A 21501-nucleotide genomic window follows, 5' to 3' on the forward strand; every position below is an offset into this window, starting at 1 on the left:
TTCCCACAGCGCCCTCCCAATACTTCTCTTCCATTCTCCAGGGCTTGGCCCTGTGCAAACCAAGTTTTAACATCCTTTAAAAAAAAAGATTCCGTTTATTAAACAAAAAAGAGGATAATTAAAAAAAGAATTAAATTAGCACTTTCCCCCCCCCGGGGAGCAGCTTCCAACCCCCCCCACTTGTCCGCATGTTTATCTCTGCTCTGCCCCCCCCTTGATATGACGGTCAGTGACAGGAAGGAGGGAGGGGCCTCGGCTGTGCCATCACAGCCCCCTTATCAGTTTTGGGGAGCCCTGCACCCCCACAGGTGTCTTGGGGCTCCTCACATTGCAACCAGAGGGCCCCCCCAAAAAAGTTGGGAAGTTTCAACCTTTTGCAATTCCAAGGGAAGAGTATCTATTTGCCTTGTGCATTAGCAGTGACAAAGGGAGGGGGCCATCCTGAAACTTTAGCCCCCCCCAAGTCTCCCACCAGCCATCCACTGGACCCAGGTCCCCCACCCCTCAGCAGCCCCTTCCCCTTAATTTTGGCTTAGAAGATACACAATTTGTTTTAATAAAAAGCAATATATAGGACCACCTTCAATATGAAGGCTAAAGAAGTGTTATAAAGCCAGCACCTTCTGCCATGAGCCCCAGGGGTCTCCAGGGGCCGTAGGGAGCCCCCAACCCCTCTTCTCCAAGGGCGTCACCCGCAGGACCTCACCACTGGGGGGCAGCGTTACCGATTGTCACCCAGGCCTGCTTTGCCAGTCCCGTCCTGGGTTTCCCACAATTTCAGCTGCCCGCCCCCCCCCCTGTGTGGGAAGGGTCTGCACAGCCCATGCCCCAAAGCTCTGGGTTCTTTGGCTTCCTGGTCCCAGAGAGCGGGAGCGGGGAGCAAGCACCGGTTGTTCACCGAGACCTCCCAGCTGCATCTCCTCCTTGTGCAGAAGAGGTGCTGGGTTCAAGTCTCGGCTCCACGTTGCTAGGTGTCTCATCTCCCTTCGAGGCTAGGGTGTGTGTGGAGGGGGTGAGTTTCCCCATCTGTGTTCCTCCAACAGCCCCAAGAGGGGGTTTTGTACCCTCCCCACTTTTGCAGGCCCCCCCGAAACTTGCTCCCCACAGCTGGGGGGAGGGCACCAGCTGGGAAGAGCTGTCCTTCTTTGGCATGATATCCCTCGAAGCGTGGTGAGGGAGGGGCCCAGTTTGTGGCCTCCGTCCAGGGGGGGTCTCCCCAATTTCCCTGCCATGAAGCCGGCAGGGAACGCAACTTTCCAAGAGGGTCCTTGGGTCAGTCTGGGACTTCAGTCTCCTTGGGCGTCCTCCCCCAAAGTGGGGAAGGGACGAATTTATGGGGTGGGGGAGAGCAAGAAGAGCAGAGGAGGTGGGCGCTGCGAGAAGAGGCGTCTCCCCCAGGCCCCCTCCTCGAAAAGAAGTCAAAAAAGTCAGAGACGGGCAAATCTGTGCTTCTCCGGCCAAGTGCCGGTCAGTACTGTCCCACTTTGGCCGCTGTGGAGGTGCCAGCCTTGCCCTGGACACGCATGTTCTGGACGCTGGAGAGGATCTTCTTCTGATGCCCAGCCAAGGTCACACCAATTCTCAGCAGGTCTCTGTGGAGGGAAACCGAGGAAGGGGGCAGGGTCAGGTGACCCCTTTCTCTGCCCTTCCGCCTCCCCTTCCCTCTGCCCTCCCCCCTCCCATCCACTTACTCGGAGGAGAGTTGGCTGACCAGCTCGAAGGAGGTGAAACCGGCATTGGCAAAGCTGTCTTCATAGCGGCCCATCTTGAGGGCACGCAGCCAGTCGCTGACCGAGCCGAAGGAGGAGTAATGGGGCAGCCGCTGGTCCAGCAGAGGGTGGGACGGCCTGGTGGGAGGGGGGGAGCGGCAGGATCAGCAGCCAGTCAGGATCACCAGGGGATGGGAGGGGGGGCTCTCACATAGGAGAGCCCCCAATCCGGAGGTGAATCCTGGGCAGGTGACCAAAACATCTGGATACAAGAGGCTGAGGTGCCCCCCCAAAGCCTGTAAGAGCCCCCCAGAGCCGAAACCACCCAGGCTTTGTGAGTGGAATTCGCTTCTGAACATGGGGAAAAGCTGAGATGACCGGTGGGCAGCTTAAAACGTGTGGACTTCAACTCCCAGAATTCCCCAGCCGGCTCTTTTTTTCATTTCGCCGAAGTCAAGACATATTACGTCTACTGCATTCCCACCGTCTATTAAGAAAGTTACCCTTTAAAAAAAATGCAATAAAGGTCATCTAGCCATATTGTCCTATCCATGCTGAATGCTGGTGAATCCTTGTTGGGCTGGGGAATTCTGGGAGTTGAAGTCCACAAATCTTAAAAGTGGCCAAGTTTGGAGACCCCCTAATGCATAGAATCAGACCACTGGGAACTTTGGGAAAAGTTTTCCTAGGGGTTTTTTCCCTTTTCATTAACTTTACAGCAGGGGTGTCCAAACCTTAGCCGCTTTAACAAAACTTGTGAACTGCAGCTCCCAGAATTCCCCAGCCAGCGAGGGTTTACCAGATTTCAGCACGGACAGAACAAGAACAAATGTGGCTAGACTACTTTATCACATTTTTTGATTGGAAAACTTTCTTGATAGATGGAGGGAATGCAGTAGACGTAATATATCTTGAGTTAGGTAAAGTGAAAAAACGGCTGGCTGGTAAATTCTGGGAGTTGAAGTCCACAAGTCCACTAGACAGTCACTTCTCTGAAATGGTATAGGCTTGTGCAGGGGCTGGATTAGAAGACCTCCAAAGTCCCTTCCAGCTCTATTCTATTCTATTCTATTCTATTCTATTCTATTCTATTCTATTCTATTCTATTCTATTCTATTCTATTCTATTCTATTCTATTCTATTCTATTCCCATATTCTATTCTAATTTCTATTCTATTCAAATTTTTATTCTATTCTAATTTTTATTCTATTCTATTCTTCAGTCCTATATTTGTTCTGTTCTATTCTATTCTGTATTTTATTATTCTATTCTATTCTATTCTATTTTATTTTCTTATTCCATTCCTTATTCTATTCTATTCTATTCTATTCTATTCTATTCTATTCTATTCTATTCTATTCTATTCTATTCTATTCTATTCTATTCTATTCTATTCTATTCTTCATTTCTATATTTATTCTATTCTATTCTAATTTCTATTCTAATTTCTATGCTATTCTAGTGTAGTCTACTCTATTCTTCAGTCCTATATTTGTTCTGTTCTGTTCTATTCTATTCTGTATTTTATTATTCTATTCTATTCTATTCTATTCTATTCTAATTTCTAGTCTATTCTAGTCTTGTTGTTGTTAGCTGCGAAGTCGTGTCTGACCCATCTCAACCCTATGGACAACGTTCCTCCAGGCCTTCCTGTCCTCCACCATCTTCTGGAGTCCATTTAAGCTCACGCCTCCTGCTTCAGTGACTCCATCCAGCCGCCTCCTTCTCTGTCGTCCCCTTCTTCTCTTGCCCTCAATCTTTCCCCAGCATGAGGCTCTTCTCCAGCGAGTCCTTCCTTCTCATTAGGTGGCCAAAGTATTTGAGTTTCAGCTTCAGGATCTGGCCTTCCAAAGAACAGTCAGGGTTGATCTCCTCTAGGACTGACCGGTTTGATCGCCTTGCAGTCCAAGGGACTCGCAGGAGTCTTCTCCAGCACCAGAGTTCAAAGGCCTCAATTCTTTGGCGCTCAGCCTTTCTTATGGTCCAGCTTTCACTGCCATACATTGCAACTGGGAAGACCATAGCCTTAACTATACACACTTTTGTTGACAGGGTGATGTCTCTGCTTTTTAGTGTGCTGTCTAGATTTGCCGTGGCTTTCCTCCCGAGGAGCAAAGTGTCTTTTAATTTCTTGGCTACAGTCCCCATCTGCAGTGATCTTGGAGCCCAGGGAAATAAAATCTGTCGCTACCTCCATTTCTTCCCCATCTATTTGCCAGGAATTGAGAGGGCCGGATGCCATGATCTCGGTTTTCTTAATGTTGAGTTTCAATCCAACTTTTGCACTCTCCTCCTTCACCCGCAACAAGAGGCTCTTTAGTTCTTCTTCACTTTCTGCCATTAGAGTGGTATCATCTGCATATCTTAGGTTGTTGATATTTCTTCCGGCAATCTTAATTCCAACTTTTGATTCATCTAGCCCTGCCTTTCTCATTATGTGCTCTGCATACAAGTTAAATAGGCAGGGTGACAGTATACAGCCTTGCCGGACTCCTTTCCCAATTTTGAACCAATCAGTGGTTCCGTGTCCAGTTCTCACTGTTGCTTCTTGACCCGCATATAGGTTTCTCAAGAGACAAATAAGATGGTCTGGTACTCCCATCTCTTTAAGGACTTGCCACAGTTTGTTATGATCCACACAATCAAAGGCTTTAGCATAGTCAATGAAGCAGAAGTAGATGTTTTTCTGGAACTCTCTAGCTTTCTCCATGATCCAGCGTATGTTGGCAATTTGATCTCTAGTTCCTCTGCCTCTTCAAAATCCTCCCTGTACTTCTGGTAGTTCTCAATCCACATACTGCTGGAGTCTAGCTTGTAGGATTTTAAGCATAACTTTACTAGCATGAGAAATGAGTGCAATGGTGCGATAGTTTGAACATTCTTTGGCCCTGCCTTTCTTTGGAATTGGAATGTAAACTGATCTTTTCCAATCCTGTGGCCACTGTTGAGTTTTCCAAATTTGCTGGCAAACTGAGTGTAGCACTTTTACTGCATCGTCTTTTAAGATTTTGAATAGCTCAGCTGGAATACTGTCACTTCCACTAGCTTTGTTGTTGCTCAGCTTTTCTAAGGCCCACTTCACTTCACATTCCAGGATGTCTGGCTCAAGATCAGTGACCACCTCATTGTGATTATCTGGGATGTTAAGCTCATTCTTGTATAGTTTTTCTGTGTAATTTTGCCACCTCTTCTTAATCTCTTCTGCCTCTTCTTAGGTCCCTGCCATTTTGGTCCTTTATCATGCCCATTTTTGCATTAAACGTTCCCTTCATCTCTCCAATTTTCTTGAAAAGATCTCTGGTCCTCCCTATTCTATTGTTTTCTTCTATTTCTTTGCACTGTTCATTTAAGAAGGCATTCTTATCTCTTCTAGCTATTCTCTGGAATTCTGCATTTAATTGGGCATATCTTTCTTTTTCTCCCTTGCCTTTCGCTTCCCTCCTTTCCTCAGCTATTTGCAAAGCTTCCTCAGACAGCCATTTTGCTTTCTTGCATTTCTTTTTCTTTGGGATGGTTTTGGTTGCTACCTGTTGTACAATGTTGCGAACCTCTGTCCATAGTTCTTCAGGCACTCTGTCTATTCTATTCTATTCTACTCTATTCTATTCTTCAGTCCTATATTTGTTCTGTTCTGTTCTATTCTATTCTTTATTTTATTATTCCATTCCATTCCATTCCATTCCATTCCATTCCATTCTATTCTATTCTATTCTATTCTAATTCTATTCTATTCTATTTTCCTATATCTATTCTATTCTATTCTATTCTATTCTATTCTATTCTATTCTATTCTATTCTATTCTATTCTATTCTATTCTTCATATTTCTATTCTGTTCTGTTCTGTTCTATTCTATTCCTATTCTTATTCCTACTGTCTTAAAGTAGCCAGAGCCTGACACCCTAGCTTTTTAAGCTGTCCATCAGTTACCTCAGCTTTTCCCTGTGTTGATATGGAACAACCCCCCGTTTTCCAAAGCCGCAAAGCCAATGGGCACAGTGAGGTCACCATCTCTGGACCCTGCCCACCTCCACAAGTATCCGGAGAGGTTCCTGCATGCACAGCCCAAGCGCCAGGCTTTGTGGTGTGTGTGTGTGTGTGTGTGTGTGTGTCTCCCACTTACCCTCCGTTTCCCCGCGAGACGATCTTGAGGCTGGCGGGGTTCCGGATCAGCTTATCCAGGGAGTTGACGATCTGGGCGAAGCGCGGCCGGGCATTGCGGTCCCTCTGCCAGCAGTCCAACATCAGCTGGTGCAGCGAGGTGGGGCAGTCCGTGGGGGGCGGCAGGCGGTAGTCCTGCTCGATGGCGTTGATCACCTGGGGGAGGGGAGGGAAGCGCGGTGGGTGAGGGAGGGAGGAAGGCAGGGGGAGGGGCGTCCTCCGTCCAGGGGGGGAATCGGAGCCCGTGGGAAAATCACAACATCCAGGCAGCGGGAGGTAAATAAAGGTGATCCTTGACTTACGACCACACAATTGAGCCCAAAATTTCCATCGCTAAGTGAGACAGCTGTTAAGTGAGTTTTGCCCCATTTTGCGACCTTTCTTGCCGCCATTGCTAATTGGATCACTGCAGTTGTTTAAGTTAGTAACACGGTTGTTAAGTGAATCCAGCTCCCCCCATTGAGGAGGTCGCAAAAGGGGATGACTGTGACCGTCATAAATACGAGTCAGTTGCCAAGCATCTGAATTTTGGCCATGGGGATGCTGCAATGGCCGTTAAGTGTGAAAAATGGACGTAAGTCCCTTTCTTCAGTGTTGTTTTAACGTCAAACAGTCACTAAAGTCGAGGACTATCGGTATGGAGCAGGTGGGAAAAACCCCAAGCAGAGTTATGGGATGGGAGTAATAATTAGGTATTGGATGGGAGACCACCCAGCGATTGGGAAGGGGAAGAAATTGCCCAGATGGCGGCCAGCTTTTCAGGAATTGGCCTTGCTGCTCTCCAAGTTACACACCGACACTGGACACAAGGAATTCTACGGGTCAGGGGAAATGGCCTAGTCCTTTTTAGAGTCGGTTGAGTGAACCAGGTGTGCAAAAGGGACAGGATTTGGAACTCCGCCCTGAAAAGGTGGGTCAAAAGGCCAGCAAAGGGTCTGGAGAGGACTATTAAGGTCAGGGATGCCACCAGCCCCCTGCCCCAAATCAGCTGGAGCAAAACTCAGAGAGATAACAGAATAACAAGGGGGACCTTCGAGGTCTTCTAGTCCAACCCCCTGCTCAAGCAAGAGACCCTGTAACATTCTGAATAAATGGTGGTCTAATCCTTTCTTAAAAGCCTGCAGTGATGGAGCACCCACAACTTCTGGAGGCAAGCTGTTCCACTGGTTATTCTCACTGTTGTTGTGATTCAGGGTCAGCCTGTGGGTTCGGCAGTTGGGTCGGATGACTCAGAGGAGGAGGAGGGGGGTGTTGGAGAGCTTGCTGAGGGGGTTGGAGAGCTTGCTGATGAGAGCCCTCAGCCAGGCCCCTCCCACTTGGTCACCACGGAGACCCAGCTGTGTGAGCCTGACAGTGTGGATGAAGATGACCCACAGCTGGCCCTGTTCAAGGACGCCCGACGCAGGAGGCAGTCAATCAGGAGTAAACAGAGGAAGGCAATGGGGCTTCTCGGAAGGAGGCAGAGAGAAGCCACGCCCTGAACTCTATATAAGGGGAATGTGTGGGGAGGGCTGGTTTGCTGAAGGCAACCGCTTGGATAGTTCATGTTTCTTAAAGCTCCTGTTTCTTGGTTTGTCTTGTTCCGTTTGTTTTTGTAGTAATAAATTTGGCAGGCGTAATTCCAGCCTCTTGCCTTATTGTAAAAGGGGTTGTCCCTGCCTTTTCTGCAGGGTCGGTAGCAGGCTGGTACAGAACAACTGTCAGGAAATTGCTCCTGAGTTTTAGTTGGCTTTTCTCCAACCTACCAATAATGGGGAAGGGAAGAGAGAAGCTGGGGGGGAGTTCGGGGGCCACAGACCCCTCCCCTAAAGTCAGGCCACTCACATCCTGGTTGGACATGTCCCAATACGGCCTCTCTCCGAAGGACATGACTTCCCACATCACGATGCCGTAACTCCACACGTCGCTGGCGGACGTGAACTTGCGGAAGGCGATGGCTTCGGGGGCCGTCCAGCGGATCGGGATCTTCCCCCCCTGAGGAAAGAGGGACGGTAGAATTGGGCAGTGGGGCAGGGAGCACGAGGATCATCTAGTCCGCCCCCCCCCCCGCGACGGGCAGGGGAGAGGGAGCAAGCCCACCCACCCACCCCTTGTGTCCGGGGAAGCGGAAAAAGAGAACACACCGACGTACCAAAGAGCTGGTGTAGGTTGGATCCGATGAATTTTCCTCCAGGAAGCGAGACAGCCCAAAGTCGGAAACTTTGCAAACCAGGTTACTGTTGACCAGGATGTTGCGGGCGGCCAAGTCGCGGTGCACGTAGCTCATGTCAGAGAGGTAGCGCATGCCGGACGCGATGCCCCGCAGCATCCCCACCAGCTGGATGGGAGTGAACTGACCGTCGTTCAACTGCGGGGGGGGCAACAAAGAGGGTCAGGACCCCCGAGGTGGGATGGGGGGTTTAAGACCCTTTCAGTGGGACCGGCAGATAGCGGTGGGCTTTCCACCCAGACCCCAGGCTGCTGCTGGGAGGAATAAGATGCGGGATTGCAAAGACCTTTCTAGATTTAGGGGCCTCCACCTGTGGCTACTTTAAGACTCGTGGACTTCAACTCCCAGAATTCCCCAGCCAAGATCTCCCATGCTGGCTGGGGGATTCTGGGAGTTGAAGTCCACAAGTCCACAGGTGGAGGCCCCTGAATCAACCGGAAAGTACCAGGTGGGCCTTTTTGGGGAACGAATCCTGGGAAAAGCCCTTCGGACGACCGCCTTAGTCGGTGCACAACAGCCCCCCCTAAGCAAAAAGGAGGGAGGTAGGATAAAATAAAATAATAAAACAAAACAATTAAATAAATAAAATAATAAAATAAAATAATAAATTGAATTAAATTAAAATAACATAAGATAAAAATAAATTAAAATAAAACAAAGTAAATTAAATTAGAACAAAACAAAATAACATAAAATAAAATAATAAAATTGAATTAAAATAAATAGTAAAATAAAATAAAACTAATAAAATAAAAACAAAACAATAAAATAATAAAATAAAATATAAAATAATCAAAAAACAAAACAATAAAATATTAAAATATTCTTCTATTATAAAATAAAATAATAAAATAAAAATAAAACAATAGTAAAATAAAATAAAATAAAAACAATAAAATAATAAAATATAATAAAAACCAATAAAATAATAAATATTCTATTCTATTATAAAATAAACTAATACAATAAAAATAAAACAAATAGTAAAATAAAATGAAACTAAACTAAAATAATAAAATAATAAAAACAAAACAAAACAATAAAGTATAAAATAATAAAATAAATATTCTATTCTACTATAAAGTAAAATAAAATAAAACAATAAAATAAAATAAAATACAAAGCAAAACATAAAACACCGAACCCCAGGGGTTCCCCCCTCCCCAGGGCCGTGGGGTCTCCTCCCCCCCTCACCCGCAGGAAGGAGTCCAGGGCGCCATTTTCCATGAACTCGGTGATGATCATGACGGGGACGCTGTTGGTGATGACGCCGTCCAGGCGGATGATGTTGGGGTGCTCGAACTGGCCCATGATGCTGGCCTCGCTCAGGAACTCCCTCCGCTGCTTCTCCGTGTAGCCCCCCTTCAGGGTCTTGATGGCCACGTAGACCTCCTTCTTGCCCGGCACCTTCAGGAGTCCACGGCAGACCTCCCCAAATTCCCCTGCGAGAGTCGGGGGCAAGCAGAGAGGGAGGGGGCTGCTTAATAATTAAATATGGATTTGGGACTCCCCCAAAATGCAAGGGCAGCGTTGGGGTGGGTCTCTTCCCCAAAAAGGTCTCTCTGTGGCCAGATCCCTTCAGTTGCGTCTTTTGGGTCAATTATGGGAAGTTTACAACCTCTGGACTTCAACTCCCAGAATTCCCCAGCCGGCTCTTTTTTCCACTTTCCCGAAGTCTAGATATATTATGTTGACCGCATTCCCGCTGTCTATTAAGAAAGTTACCCTATCCAAAAAAAAAAAGCAATAAAAGCAGTCTAGCCACATTTGTTGTTGTCCTTTCCGGGCTGAATTCTGGGAAACCCTTGCCGGCTAGGGGAATTCTGGGAGTTGTAGTCCACAGGTTGCAAAGTTCTCAGTCGCCCACCCTTTTCGGGTGCTTGTAACAACTCCGTTCCCGGGTGAGGAAGAGACCAGCCGGGCCCCAAACAACAGAGCAGATGCAATTCCCCGTTGCCACTCAGAGGAGGAATGACCCTCACCTCTGCTGAAATGCTGTTCAGGAAGTCCTTGACTTACAACGATTCATTTAGTGACCGGAGTTACAACAGCACTGAAAAAAGTGACTTACAACCATTCCTCCTACTTACGACCACCGCAATATCCCCCGTCGCACGGTAAAAATTCAGGTGCAGCCTCCCTCGATCGTGATTTGCGACTTCCGGCCAGCGAAGTCAACAGGGATGGCCGGATTTGCTTAACGGCCCCATGAATCACTTAACTAAACTCGCAGAGATTCACTTAATGACTGCGGCCGAGAAAAAAATCAGGTGCAGCTGACTTAACAGCTGCCTTGCTTAGCCAGGGAAATTCTGTGGTCGTAAGCCGAGGACTAGAATTTTTCTGATCGAAGCGGGGCTTTATGTGCGTTGCGGTGCACATACACACCCAGTTGCGGCTGCCCTCTTGACTTTTCCGACCCCCACCCTGATCCCGTAAGGAATCCCCCCCACCCCAAATGACGACACAACCCGCACGCGATTCCTTTTCCCGAGACAGGGAGAGAGAGGAGTCGGCCATTTTGTGGGAGCCCCACAGACGGGGAGGGGATTGTGAGGGACGGGGGGGTGTCAGAGGGATGGGCCCGATCCTCACCTGCCCCGATGACCTCCTCGATCTTCACGTAGGAGACGTCGATCTCCTTAGCGAATTCCCGCACGGCCTCGTTGGGGTCCTCGTAAGTGAAGGGGTCGATGTAGACTTTGGTACCTGTCCGGAGGTGGGGTGGGAGGGCCGTTAAGGGGGCTCCTCCCAACAGACCCCGACTGATAAGGGTTTTTTTTTTTAGCAGTACAGCTATTCCCCGACTTACAACCTTTCGTTTAGTGACCGTTCAGAGTTACAATGGCACTGAATAAAGGGACCGTTCTTCACACTTACAACCACCGCAGCATCCCCACGGTCACAACAGCCAAAATTCGGATTCTTGACCTCTGACTCGTCTTTACGACGGTTGCACCGTCCCCCAGGGTCAGGCGATCCCCTTTTGCGACCGTCTGACGAGCAAGGTCGATGGGGGGAGCCAGGTTCGCTTAACGACCGTGTGACCAGCTTAGCAAATGCGGTGGTTCGCTTAACGACCATGGCAAGGGAGGTCGTAAAATGGGGCAAAGCTCACTTAACAAATTTCTCGTTTTAAGTTAAGCAACAAACAACTCTGGTCGTTCGGTCACGGAGCGGCCTGCGTTGTATTGATATTACTAGGTCTTATTTAGCGCTATCTTTTTATATTGCAAGCTGCTCAAAGTCGCCGCCGGGACGAGATGGGCAGCTAATCAACTTTACAAATAAATAATCTTGCAGATACACTCCCCTCCAGCCCCCTCCCACAATTCCACAGGCCACCCCCCCTCCACCCATGAATCTTCGCCCCCTCTCACCGTGCCCAATCAAGTATTGTCCAGGTTTGTCCGAATATTCTTGCTCCCGCGAGGCCGAGGACCCCTGGCGCCTGTCGGAGAAGGCACAGAAAGGAATGCTTGCCTGAAGCCCCGCCCACTCCCATTAGCTCCTCCCACACCACACCCCCCGCGCCTCAGTTCAGCCATTATCCCGCTAGCCAATCCTGAGCTCCTTCGTCCCACAAGCTCCTCCCCGTCTTCCTGGGCTGTAGATGACTACGAGATGCCAGAATTCCCAGGCGCCTGGCCACCTCTTTCCCACGCCTTCCCCAGTCCTGGCTAAGCGGTTAGGCCCCTCCCACCTCCCCCCTGGCCCCTCCCACTCCTCCGTTTGGGAAGAGGCGCCTTACCGGAGGCAGACCACGGCCACGATCACCACGGCCAAGACGAGGAGGCTGCCCAAGGCCGCCGTGCCCACGATGAGGGCCAGCTTCTCCGTGCTGCTCCCCGGCTCTGCCAGGAGGGGGGGGGCAAAGGGGTCAAAACCAGCAAGGAATGATGGGAAGGGAGCAGATCCGGACTGAGGCTTTGACTTCAGAACGGGCAAAATAAGGGGTGGACACGGATCCCCCCCCCAAAACTTGGTGGGTGAAAAGCGCTAATCCTTCCCTTTCCTTTGCGTTCTCTTTTTTTCTTTCTCTTTCTTTCTCTTTCCTTCCTTTTCCTTTCCTTTCTCTTTCCTCCATTCACTCATTCCTTTTTCCTTCCCTTCTTCCCTTTTTTCTTTCCCTTATTTTACTTCTCTTGTTCTCTTCCCTTCTTCTCATTTTAAAAGGGCTTCGTGGCAAACCTATCACAAACCTCCCGGCTCTGCTGGGTCCGAAGGCAAGAGACGCTCCGACATTCAGATCCGCTGCCTCTTTGGCAGGCAAAAGGAACGTAAGGCCGGGTCTTAATTTCGGGGAAACACGGCACTTGGGTCGCCATCCGTCTGCAATAAAACCCCCAGGATCCGAGAGCACCTGGTGGGGGTGGGGGGAGTCTCGCTTGCAACCGAGGGGGTCTTACCAGCTCCATGAGTCTGGAAGGCCTTTTCTGGCCCAAACCCTCCGTAACCGGCCTCGGATCGGGCCCGGACTTGCACAACGTACACGGCTCCTCGGCGCAGCCCGGACAGGATCACCCGGTTCTCGGAGGTCTTCACAAACATGGGTCCACCAGCGCCCTGGAAGAGGGCAGATGGGGAGTCAGGGCCCACCCCAGCTGGGCCTTCCCTCCTCTCAGCAGGCATGCACATCTGGGCAGCGGTTTTTGGGTCCTCTCCTCTCCAACCGCCGTCTCCAAAACCCCCAAGTTAGCGGGAAAACTGGACCGCACTTCTCTGTACGCAGGCCCTTTTATTTGGCTCCTCCTGTTCATATTTTACGCTTTAATCTTTTTCACTTTTTTGTTCTCTGTGTTACCGATCAGAGAGAATACAGGCCATCCTCCACAGCGGTTCGCTTAGTGACCGTTCGAAGGTGCAACGGCATTGGAAAAAGGAGCATTTTTCGCCCTTACGACCATCACGGCAGTCGCGTGATCAAAATTCAGACGCTCGGCCGCTGACTCGCACGTATGACGGTCGCGGTGTCCTGGGGCAGTCACGTGACCCCCTTTTGCGACCTTCTGACAAGGGGGGTGGGGAGATTCAGTTAACAGCCGTGTGACTACGCCTGCAGTGATTCACTTAACAACGGTGGCAAGAAAGGTCATAAAATGGGGCAAAACTCACTCAACAATGGAAATTTGGGAGTCAGTTGCGGTCGTAAGTTGAGGGCTGTCCGTATTTGAAGCTCCCTCCTCTCCCTCTTCCAAAGCTGCCTCCCTTAACTTGGGGACTCCAGTGGATTACAAGGACCGGGACCCCGCCCCCTGTCCCCTGGCTGAGGATGATGGGAATCAGCACCCCACATCCCCTCGGAGACGGGAGCCATCGAGCGATACCAGCCTTAACCTTTTTCTAAGGCAAGGCGCGAAGGGATTGCTTAAAACAGGCATTTATCCTTCTTTTCAGCCCAAACGAGTTTCTGGAGTGGATTACACGGGATCAATCGTCAGGCAGATCCTCTTCAAAGCCGTCTGGCTGACCAATTAATCTGTCAGCGCTTTTCAACTCCCAAAACACAAAAGGAATTTTTTTTAAAAGGCCAGGAAGGCTGATTATACAGCCGCAGGTGGGAAGCGCATCCTCGGAAAGGCCTCGTTCTCCCGTGAAAAAGTGAATTTGGCTCCTGAGAACCGTGACCGCCGGGGGAGGGGGTGTCTCCCCTCCTCAGAAATATTGGCCGGGGATTTACCGCTCAACTTAAAAGGGAGACGATGTGCCGCAAAGCCTGGATCCTGGCAGTGTTGAGTGAAGGTGTGTGTGTGTGTGTGTGTGTGTGTGTGTGTGTGTGTGTGTTTGTGTAAAAGAAATAATTCAAGTCTACATTTTATGGGCAAATGTTGGCAGTTTTGCTGAAGGGGTACCAAACTGAGGAAAGGACTTAAGGCTGAAGCAACGGGGCGAACTGTATATCTGGGCATCTCTCTCAAAGACCCCTCCTTTGCCCCAAACCCAGAGCAAAAGATAGAGGTTGGGGATCCCTTTGCTGCCCTGTTTTAGTCCGTGGATGTGCAGAAACACAATCCGGAGCCCGCCGGGTTGAGAAAACGGATCCTCAGTGAATAACAGAATCCACGACCTCTGGAGGCAAGCCTTTCCACTGATTATAATAGAACCACAGGACTGCAAGGGACCTTGGAGGTCGTCTAGACCAACCCCCTGCTCAGGCAGGAAACCCTATATACCATTTCAGACAAATGGCTGAGCAGCCTCTTCTTAAAAACTTCCGGTGTTGGAGCATTCACCGCTTCTGGAGGCCAAAATGTTCCACTGGTTAATTGTCTTCACGGTTAGGAAACTTCTCCTTACTTCTAGATTGCTCCTGGCTTAGTTTCCATCCGTTGCTTCTTCTCTCGCCTTCTGGCGCATTGCAGAATAAGTTGACCCCCCCCTTTTCTTTGGGGCAGCCCCTCAAAATATCGGAAGACTGCTATCACATCACCCCTATCAATGTCCTTCTTCCCCTTAAACTAGACCTACCCAATTCCAGCAAACCGTTCTTCATAGCTCTTGGACTTCGGTCCCCCAATCATCTTTGTTGCCGTTCTCTGCACATTTTCCAGAGCCTCAAGATCTTTATTGTGGTGATCAAAAGCAGTATTGCAGTATCTGAGGGGCTGCCCCAAAGAGGAGGGGGTCCCCCTATTCTCCAAAGCACCAGAGAGAAGGATGGTTGGGAACTGACCAAAGAATTAAGAATTAACCTGGAATTAAGGAGAAACTTCTTAACAGGGAGGACAATTAGCCAGTGGAACCGCTGTCCACCAGAAATCGTGGGTGCTCCATCCCTGGAGGTTTTTAAGAAGAGGCTAGACGTTCGCCTGTCTGACAAGGTGTAGGTTCTCCTGCTTGGGCAGGGGGCTGGACTAGAAGACCTCCAAGGTCCCTTCCAGCTTCTATTCTATTCTAAAACTGGACGCCATATTCCAAATGTGGTCCAAAAAAGGGAAGTCAACATTTACCTTCTCATATTTTTGATACATTTTTCAGCATTCAACCAGGGTGGACTTTTTAATGTTTATACTGTCCCTCTGAATGACAGATTCGTCACTGGTTTTTCGTTTTGTACACCCATTTGTTTCTTTGTTTTTTGTTTATTATCAGCGTCTGGTCGTCGTTCGTTTTGTTTCTCCCTTTTTTTCTTTCTTTTGTGTTTTAAGTCCGGGGGGAAAAAATTAAAAGTTTGCAAGAAAAAAACAACAACACTTACCTTCTCGTAATACTTGACCTCGTAATCCAAGATGTTGCCCGTTGGTGGCTGGACGAACGGCCAGGCCAAGGTGACCCCGCTGGGGCTGACGGAGGTTTGCTTGATATCGGACACCGGCTGAGGGACTGGCAACACAAAAGGAGCAAGGAGGGAGAGTTGAGACAGCCTTATCTGGGCTGCAAAGATCAACACGACCACTAGGTGGAGGTAGAGAAGAGAGGCAGAAACATCCCCACTCTTGGCTGCCCTCTACTGTTGGCCCCGAATAACATAGCTTCACCGTCCTAAGAGGTTCCTCCTCTTGGTTCTCCAAATCCTGCTTTCCATACCAACCCTGCAGATAGTCCTCAAGTTACGACTGTTTGTTTAGCAACCATTTGAAGGTACATCTATGGAGACTCTTAAGTCATCCAGGTCAGGGCTTTTCAACCTTTTCACCCATTGCACCATTTTTAGGATATGGCAACATCCGAGGACCACCAGTCGCCTAGCAAGGTGTCAAAAACTCGATGATCAAAAAAAAAAAAAAAAAAGGGGGGGGGGGAAGAAAGTGATGAAGTACAGGTAGTCCTCGACTTACAACAGTTTGCTTAGTGACTGTTTGAAGTTACAATGGCACTGAAAAAAGTGCCCCCCAAGCCACAGCCGAGCGAGACACCCGCCTGCCCGCCCAGCGGCATTCTTCCTGTTTTCATTGTTGTGAGCATTTCTGTTGAGGATTGGCAGCGGGGGTGGGGTGGGGGTGTTTGGTTTTTATTCCTTCCTCTGCTGGGGGTTGCAGCAGGTTTTGGTCACTTCACATGGCCCAGGGACACTGTGACCGTCATAAATATGAATCAGTTGCCAAGCATCTGAATGTAAATTACAAGACCCTGGAGATGCTCCAACGTTCCAGCTGATCGGCGCTTCTTCTGGGCTTAGCAGAAGCACCAGGATCAGCGCCGAGCTCCAGCTGGATGCTGGCGCTGATCCTGGCGCTTCCGCTGAGCCCTGACAGCCCTGCAGCTCCCGCCGTCTCTTGCTCAGGCTTGTGTGGTGCTGCCAGTGGTTCAGCTCATTCCCCTCCCCCGCTACCACTTTTCTAGGATGGTCGTGTACCACCTGCCAGGTGCCAATGTAGCACAGGTGGTACCCGTACCACTGGTTGAAAAGCCCTGATTTAGAAGATTCCTACGCCTGGGCTTTCAGCAATAAAGCAGTGTAACTGGATCTTCATGTATGGACCCGGTCTTTCCTGCCTGACGATTATTGCTCTTTAGCAGATGGTACTTTTATGTCAGTTGTGTCAGGACCCACACTTCTGAGCTAGGGGATCTGGGGGGGCATGGAGAAGGGTGGGGCCACCTCTGCTCAGCTCCTGCTTGGGCAACCCAGTCCGAGCGATGCCGTTCCAGGAGGGGACCTACCGTCCTTGTTGGTGGTGATATTGATGGACTCTGACTGGGGCGGGTTCTGGCTGAGATCGGAGACGCCGTTGACCGCTTGGATCTGGAAGGAGTAGGTGATGTAGGGCTGCAGACCCTCCACAGTGACCGTGCGGTCCACCAGCCCCCGAGATCGGGGGGCGTAGGCCAGGCGGGCGCACTCCCGACAGCTCTGCCGTTCGGGGCACTCTTGGCAGCGGAGGTGGTAGGAGACATCATCCCGGCCCCCGTTTTCCAGGGGTTCACTCCACTCCAGCACGGCCACCGAACCGTTGATTTTCGCCACGATGCTGCGTGGGGCAGACGGCGTGGCTGAGAGGGGGGAGACAGCAGGGTCAGGCCTGGGACACCCTTGACACACACACACACACACACACACACACACCGCAAAAAACAGTCCTTCCAGCAGCCCTCGGTCTCTTGCCCCCCAAAATAACTCCTCCACCCAACCCTTGAGAGCCAGGCCCCCCGCCTCAAAAGGACCCAACCAGCCTTGTTCTCCCCCCAAAACCCTCTCCCCGCCCTCGCTCTCCTAACCCCGCAAAAGACCCCTCCCCAGCTCTACCACTTACCCCCAAAACCTTCCACCCACCCTCATTCTCCTACTCTCCACAGATCCCTCCGCCCCAGCCCTCTCCCACCCCTACCCCCCCTTTCTCTTCTAGCCCCCCCAAACCCTCCTCCCCGGCCCTCTCCCTCCCACCCACCCCCAGCCTTCTCTCCCACCCCCCAAAGCCCCTCCCCCCACTTTCACCTCCCTAACCCCCAAAAGGCCCCTCCTCCCAGGCCTCGCCCATCCCCCCCCCCCCGAGAAAGCCCTCTCCCGCCCCTCCCGGTGCTTGGGCCACTCACTGGAGCACTGCTTGGCGACCGGCTCCTTGGCCGTCCGGTAGAAGCCGATGCGGCAGGAGCACTCGCTGGAGCCCGGGGAGGGGGACGTGCTGAAGGGCGGGCAGGGCTGGCAGCCCCCCTCCCCTTGGACGGCCTTGAAGAGCCCCGCCGGGCAGGCTGCGGAGAGGGCGGGAGAGACGGTCAGCCTGGCCGGGTTGCCTTTGTACTTTGGAGACTATTCCTTCAGTCTCCCCTATTATTGTGTCTCTTTGGGGGGGGGGCTCCCTGCACCCCGGGGCTCTCCCCACAGCCCCAGAACTAGCGGGTGTGTGTGTCTGTGTGTGTGTGTGTGCAACACATCGGCTTCCTTTTTTTCCCTTCTATTCTTTTTTTTTTTTTTTTTGGAGATGAGTTGGAATTTCGGGTTACGAAGGGAGAGAAACGGCTGCAAAATTCGTCCGTCTGGAAGCTCCCAATACAGAATATCAGAATTTATGGCCGAAACTCAGCCCGATATTTCCGCCGCTGAGCGAGACGATTTGTTAGGCGAGTTTCGCCCCCCCCTCCTTTTGATGACCTTCCTCGCCACAGTCGCTAAGTGAGGAAACACGGTCCTTAAGCGAACCCGGCTTCCCCCGTCGACTTTGCCCGTCAGAAGGTCGCGAAAGGGGATCACGTCACACACACACACACACACGCACGGGACGCTGCAACCGTCCTAAACACAAGTCAGTTGACGAGCGTCCGAATTTTGATCACGTGACCGCGGGGGGGGGGGGCTGCGACGGTCGTGAAGTGTGACAAAACAGTCGTTAAGTCACTTTTCCCACTAACGTTACAACTTCAAATGGTCACTAAAAGAGCAATTGTGACGGGAGGAAGGAAGGGAGACAGAATAACAGAGTTGGAAGGGACCTCGGAGGTCTTCCAGTCCAGCCCTCCCCTGAAAAAGTTCCTGGTTGCATCCCATTAGATTGCCCTTTGAACCCTGCCCAAAACGTGCCCTAGCCCTGCTCTAGCTAAGCCCCGCCCAATGGGGGCTGCCAGCCCATCAAGACCCCCATCACCCCCCCCACCCCCCCCAAAGCTCTGTAAAAGGACTCAACCCCGTAGCCCGGCTGCTTGAGAACGGCGCCTTCTGTTAGAGTTGGACCCCCCCCCTCTTTACGACTGGCCCTAGACTGGCCCTCCCCCTCCCTCTCCAAGGCCTGCGTCTTCTGGCAGGGAAGGGGGTGCCTGGGGGGGGGAAGGGATGCACACCCCAGCCTCAAGAGAGCAGCCAAAGGAGGGCAAACAAAGCCGTTCCCCTCCCCTCCCTCAGGCTGGGGGGGGGCTCTGTGGGCTTCTGCCAGCAGCAACCTGCTCTGGGCTCTCCTCCGCCCCCCCTCCCGCCGATTACCCTTGACCTCCGGATAGTTGGCATTCCTGGGGCTTCCAGCCCGCCTGCCTGCCTGTGGGTGGGAATCCAAGACCCCCAGCCTGCCCCCCCCCTGCGCAAGAGAGGCCAGGACGCTGGAGAGAGACAGAGGACAGCTGCAGAGTTGGGGTGGGGGGGGGAAATGGCTCCCATCAGCCCACCACAGTCTACAAAGGGGGACTTGGAGAGCAGGTTATTTGGGGAAGGGTCTCACCCCTCCCCTTCTCTTTTGCTTTCCTCTCCTGCACCCCACCTGCCCCCCCAATGGAGACTTCCCCTCCCCCCCCAAGGGCACTGGATTATCTGGGTTTATCTTCTGGATTGCCGGGCAATCGGTCCGCAGGTGGGTCCTGTCCTGCCCCCAGCCCACTTCCGCTTCTCCCATGGGGGGGCCAGGAATGCTTCTTCCCCCCCCCTCCATGGGCCAACAGCAGATGAGCAGAGAAGGGAAACCGCCGGCAGGAGCTAAGCTTGCGGGTCCAAAAAGGGGCCCAGGAGGACAAGGAAATGAGTGGGGGGCCCAGGAATATCTCCAGAGGACCCCCCCCCCATGCCAACCGGCCAGGGAAGAGTCAACGGCTGAGGCCTAGAATCCCCCAGGGGGGCAGACATTTTTTTTCCCTTCTCTTTCCTGGTTCTTTGGGTCATCCTTGTAACAATAACAACAATAATAATAAAGTTGGAAGGGATCCTGGAGGTCATCTAGTCCAACCCTCTGCCCAGGCAGGAAACCCTATACCATTTCAGTTGTAGTTGTGTGGAGCCTGCCCTGTCAGAGGCAGTCTACCTGTCAACCCCAGCCAAAGGAAAAAGAAGCAGAGAAGGGACCTCCCCGTCGTTCCCCTGCTTGCGGGCTTCCAGAAAGAAGCAAAGGCCTGGTCTCTTCCAGGGTACAGGTAGTCCTCGACTTATGAAAATTCACTTAGTGACCATTCCAAGTTGTAATGGCACTGAAAAAAGTGACTTATGGCCGTATTTCAGACTTACGACCGCTGCAGCGTCCCCACGATCACGTGATCAAAATTCGGCTCTTTGGCAACCGACTCACTCGTATTCACGACGGTCGCGGTGTGTCCCCCAGGGGGTCCAGTGATTCCCCTTTTGCGACCTTCTGGCAAGCAAAGTCAACAGAGAATCTGGATCCACTTAACAACATTAACAACCGCGGTGATGGACTTAGCAACTGTGGCCAGAAAGGTCGTAAAATGGGGCAAACAACTGCCTCGCTCAGCAATAGAAACTTGGGGTTCCATTGTGGTCGTAAAAGGAGGACTCCGATCTCCTGCATGAGCATCAAGACAAGCCCCCCCCTCGCCCTTCCGCCCACCCACCCAGACCAGACTCCTCACCTCGGCACCTGGTGCTCTCCGAGGGTTCGTAGCCGGCCGCACAGGTGCAGTCCGTGATGGCCTGGTCAGCCCACTGCCCGTCCTCCCGGCAGTACATGCTGAGTGGGCGGGAGCTGGTCTTAACGGCGTTGGGCACACACTGCCCGCTGACCGGCATGACCAGCTCCCTGGGCACCGTCTCCTGGAAGAGCGTGAAGTTGACGGTGACGGCCGGACACTTCTTGTAGAACAGCCGGACGGAGAGCAAGGCCATGCAGGCACCCTGGTCCTGGAAGGCCAAGTAGAAGCCCGTCTTGGAGAGCGGTCCCACCCGCAGCGTCTTGACGTTCACCTTCCCGGAGGCCTCCATGCCCGGCCGCTTGCGGGTGAGGTGCTCGGCCGCCACCGTGTCCACCTTGACGTAAGGGTTCTCCATCCAGGGCGGGAAAGTGGCCGAGGCCAGGTCAGCATCGGCTTCGTAGAAAAAGACGTTGAACGTCTCCTTGCACGCCCGGGTGACCCGCGGGATGGAGAAGCATTCCACCACCGTGAAGCGCAGCTCGGCGTAGACGTACGTGGCGCCCGATCGGGGGACGAAGGTGGTGCGCAGCCAGTTGTTCTGGTTGGGTTGGTGGACCCCGCACACCTCAAAGGTCCGGACGCTGTTCTGCTCCTCATCCATCCCGCTTATCTCTTCCCACTGCGAGGAGAAACGCCGGGCAGGTTAATTAACCGTGGCCCACGGGGCTCGGGAGCGCCCTCTCGTAATATCGGGTGGACGAGCCGTACGATCAAAGTGGCAGAGCTTCGCTTCCCAAGTAGGACTGGACAGGAGGGGGAGCTCAATGGGGCACTCTGGGGGGGGGGAGGTTTGCTGGGTCCCCAAAGTCAACCACGCCAAGATGCTTCCCAAATCTGCCGCCATCACTTGGTGGCCAGGATGCGTTCGCCAGAGTTTCGCTGGTCCACGAACTGGCTGAACGCTTCCTTGGGCTTTCCTTCATCCCTGTCCATCAAGGGAAGGCAGAGGCAAAGTCCACACTCTTCCTCCCCGTCCTCCACTCTGCAAACCCCCCCCCTTCCCTTCTAGTACTGATGATGCTACCTAGTTAGGTCATGAAACGTCTGCAAGAACGTTTGGGCGACTCCGAGCCTCTTTATTACTTATTTATTGTTTATTATTCATCAATTCATTTGCCACCCATCTCACCGTTCAGGTGACTC

General features: G+C 51.7%; 1 protein-coding gene across 1 annotated transcript in view; it reads right to left on the bottom strand.

Moving 5' to 3' along the window:
• Positions 1 to 480: 480 nt before the first annotated feature.
• The window catches only part of LOC308676636 (ephrin type-B receptor 4-like), a 33617-nt gene continuing 12596 nt past the window's right edge, over positions 481 to 21501 (bottom strand). Inside the window, exons 3-16 of the mRNA XM_081342608.1 lie at positions 20299 to 20977; positions 17554 to 17709; positions 16684 to 17013; positions 15278 to 15402; positions 12489 to 12645; positions 11831 to 11933; positions 11460 to 11530; positions 10675 to 10788; positions 9274 to 9521; positions 8002 to 8217; positions 7695 to 7844; positions 5833 to 6026; positions 1692 to 1847; positions 481 to 1592 (exon numbers count right to left, since the gene is read on the bottom strand). Coding sequence (XP_081198734.1) covers positions 1469 to 1592; positions 1692 to 1847; positions 5833 to 6026; positions 7695 to 7844; positions 8002 to 8217; positions 9274 to 9521; positions 10675 to 10788; positions 11460 to 11530; positions 11831 to 11933; positions 12489 to 12645; positions 15278 to 15402; positions 16684 to 17013; positions 17554 to 17709; positions 20299 to 20977 — 2823 coding nt within the window. The 3' untranslated portion in view covers positions 481 to 1468. The remainder of the gene's footprint in view (positions 1593 to 1691; positions 1848 to 5832; positions 6027 to 7694; positions 7845 to 8001; positions 8218 to 9273; positions 9522 to 10674; positions 10789 to 11459; positions 11531 to 11830; positions 11934 to 12488; positions 12646 to 15277; positions 15403 to 16683; positions 17014 to 17553; positions 17710 to 20298; positions 20978 to 21501) is intronic.

The sequence above is a fragment of the Vipera berus genome (assembly GCF_964194415.1).
Source record: "Vipera berus genome assembly, chromosome: W".
NCBI lineage: Eukaryota > Metazoa > Chordata > Lepidosauria > Squamata > Viperidae > Vipera > Vipera berus.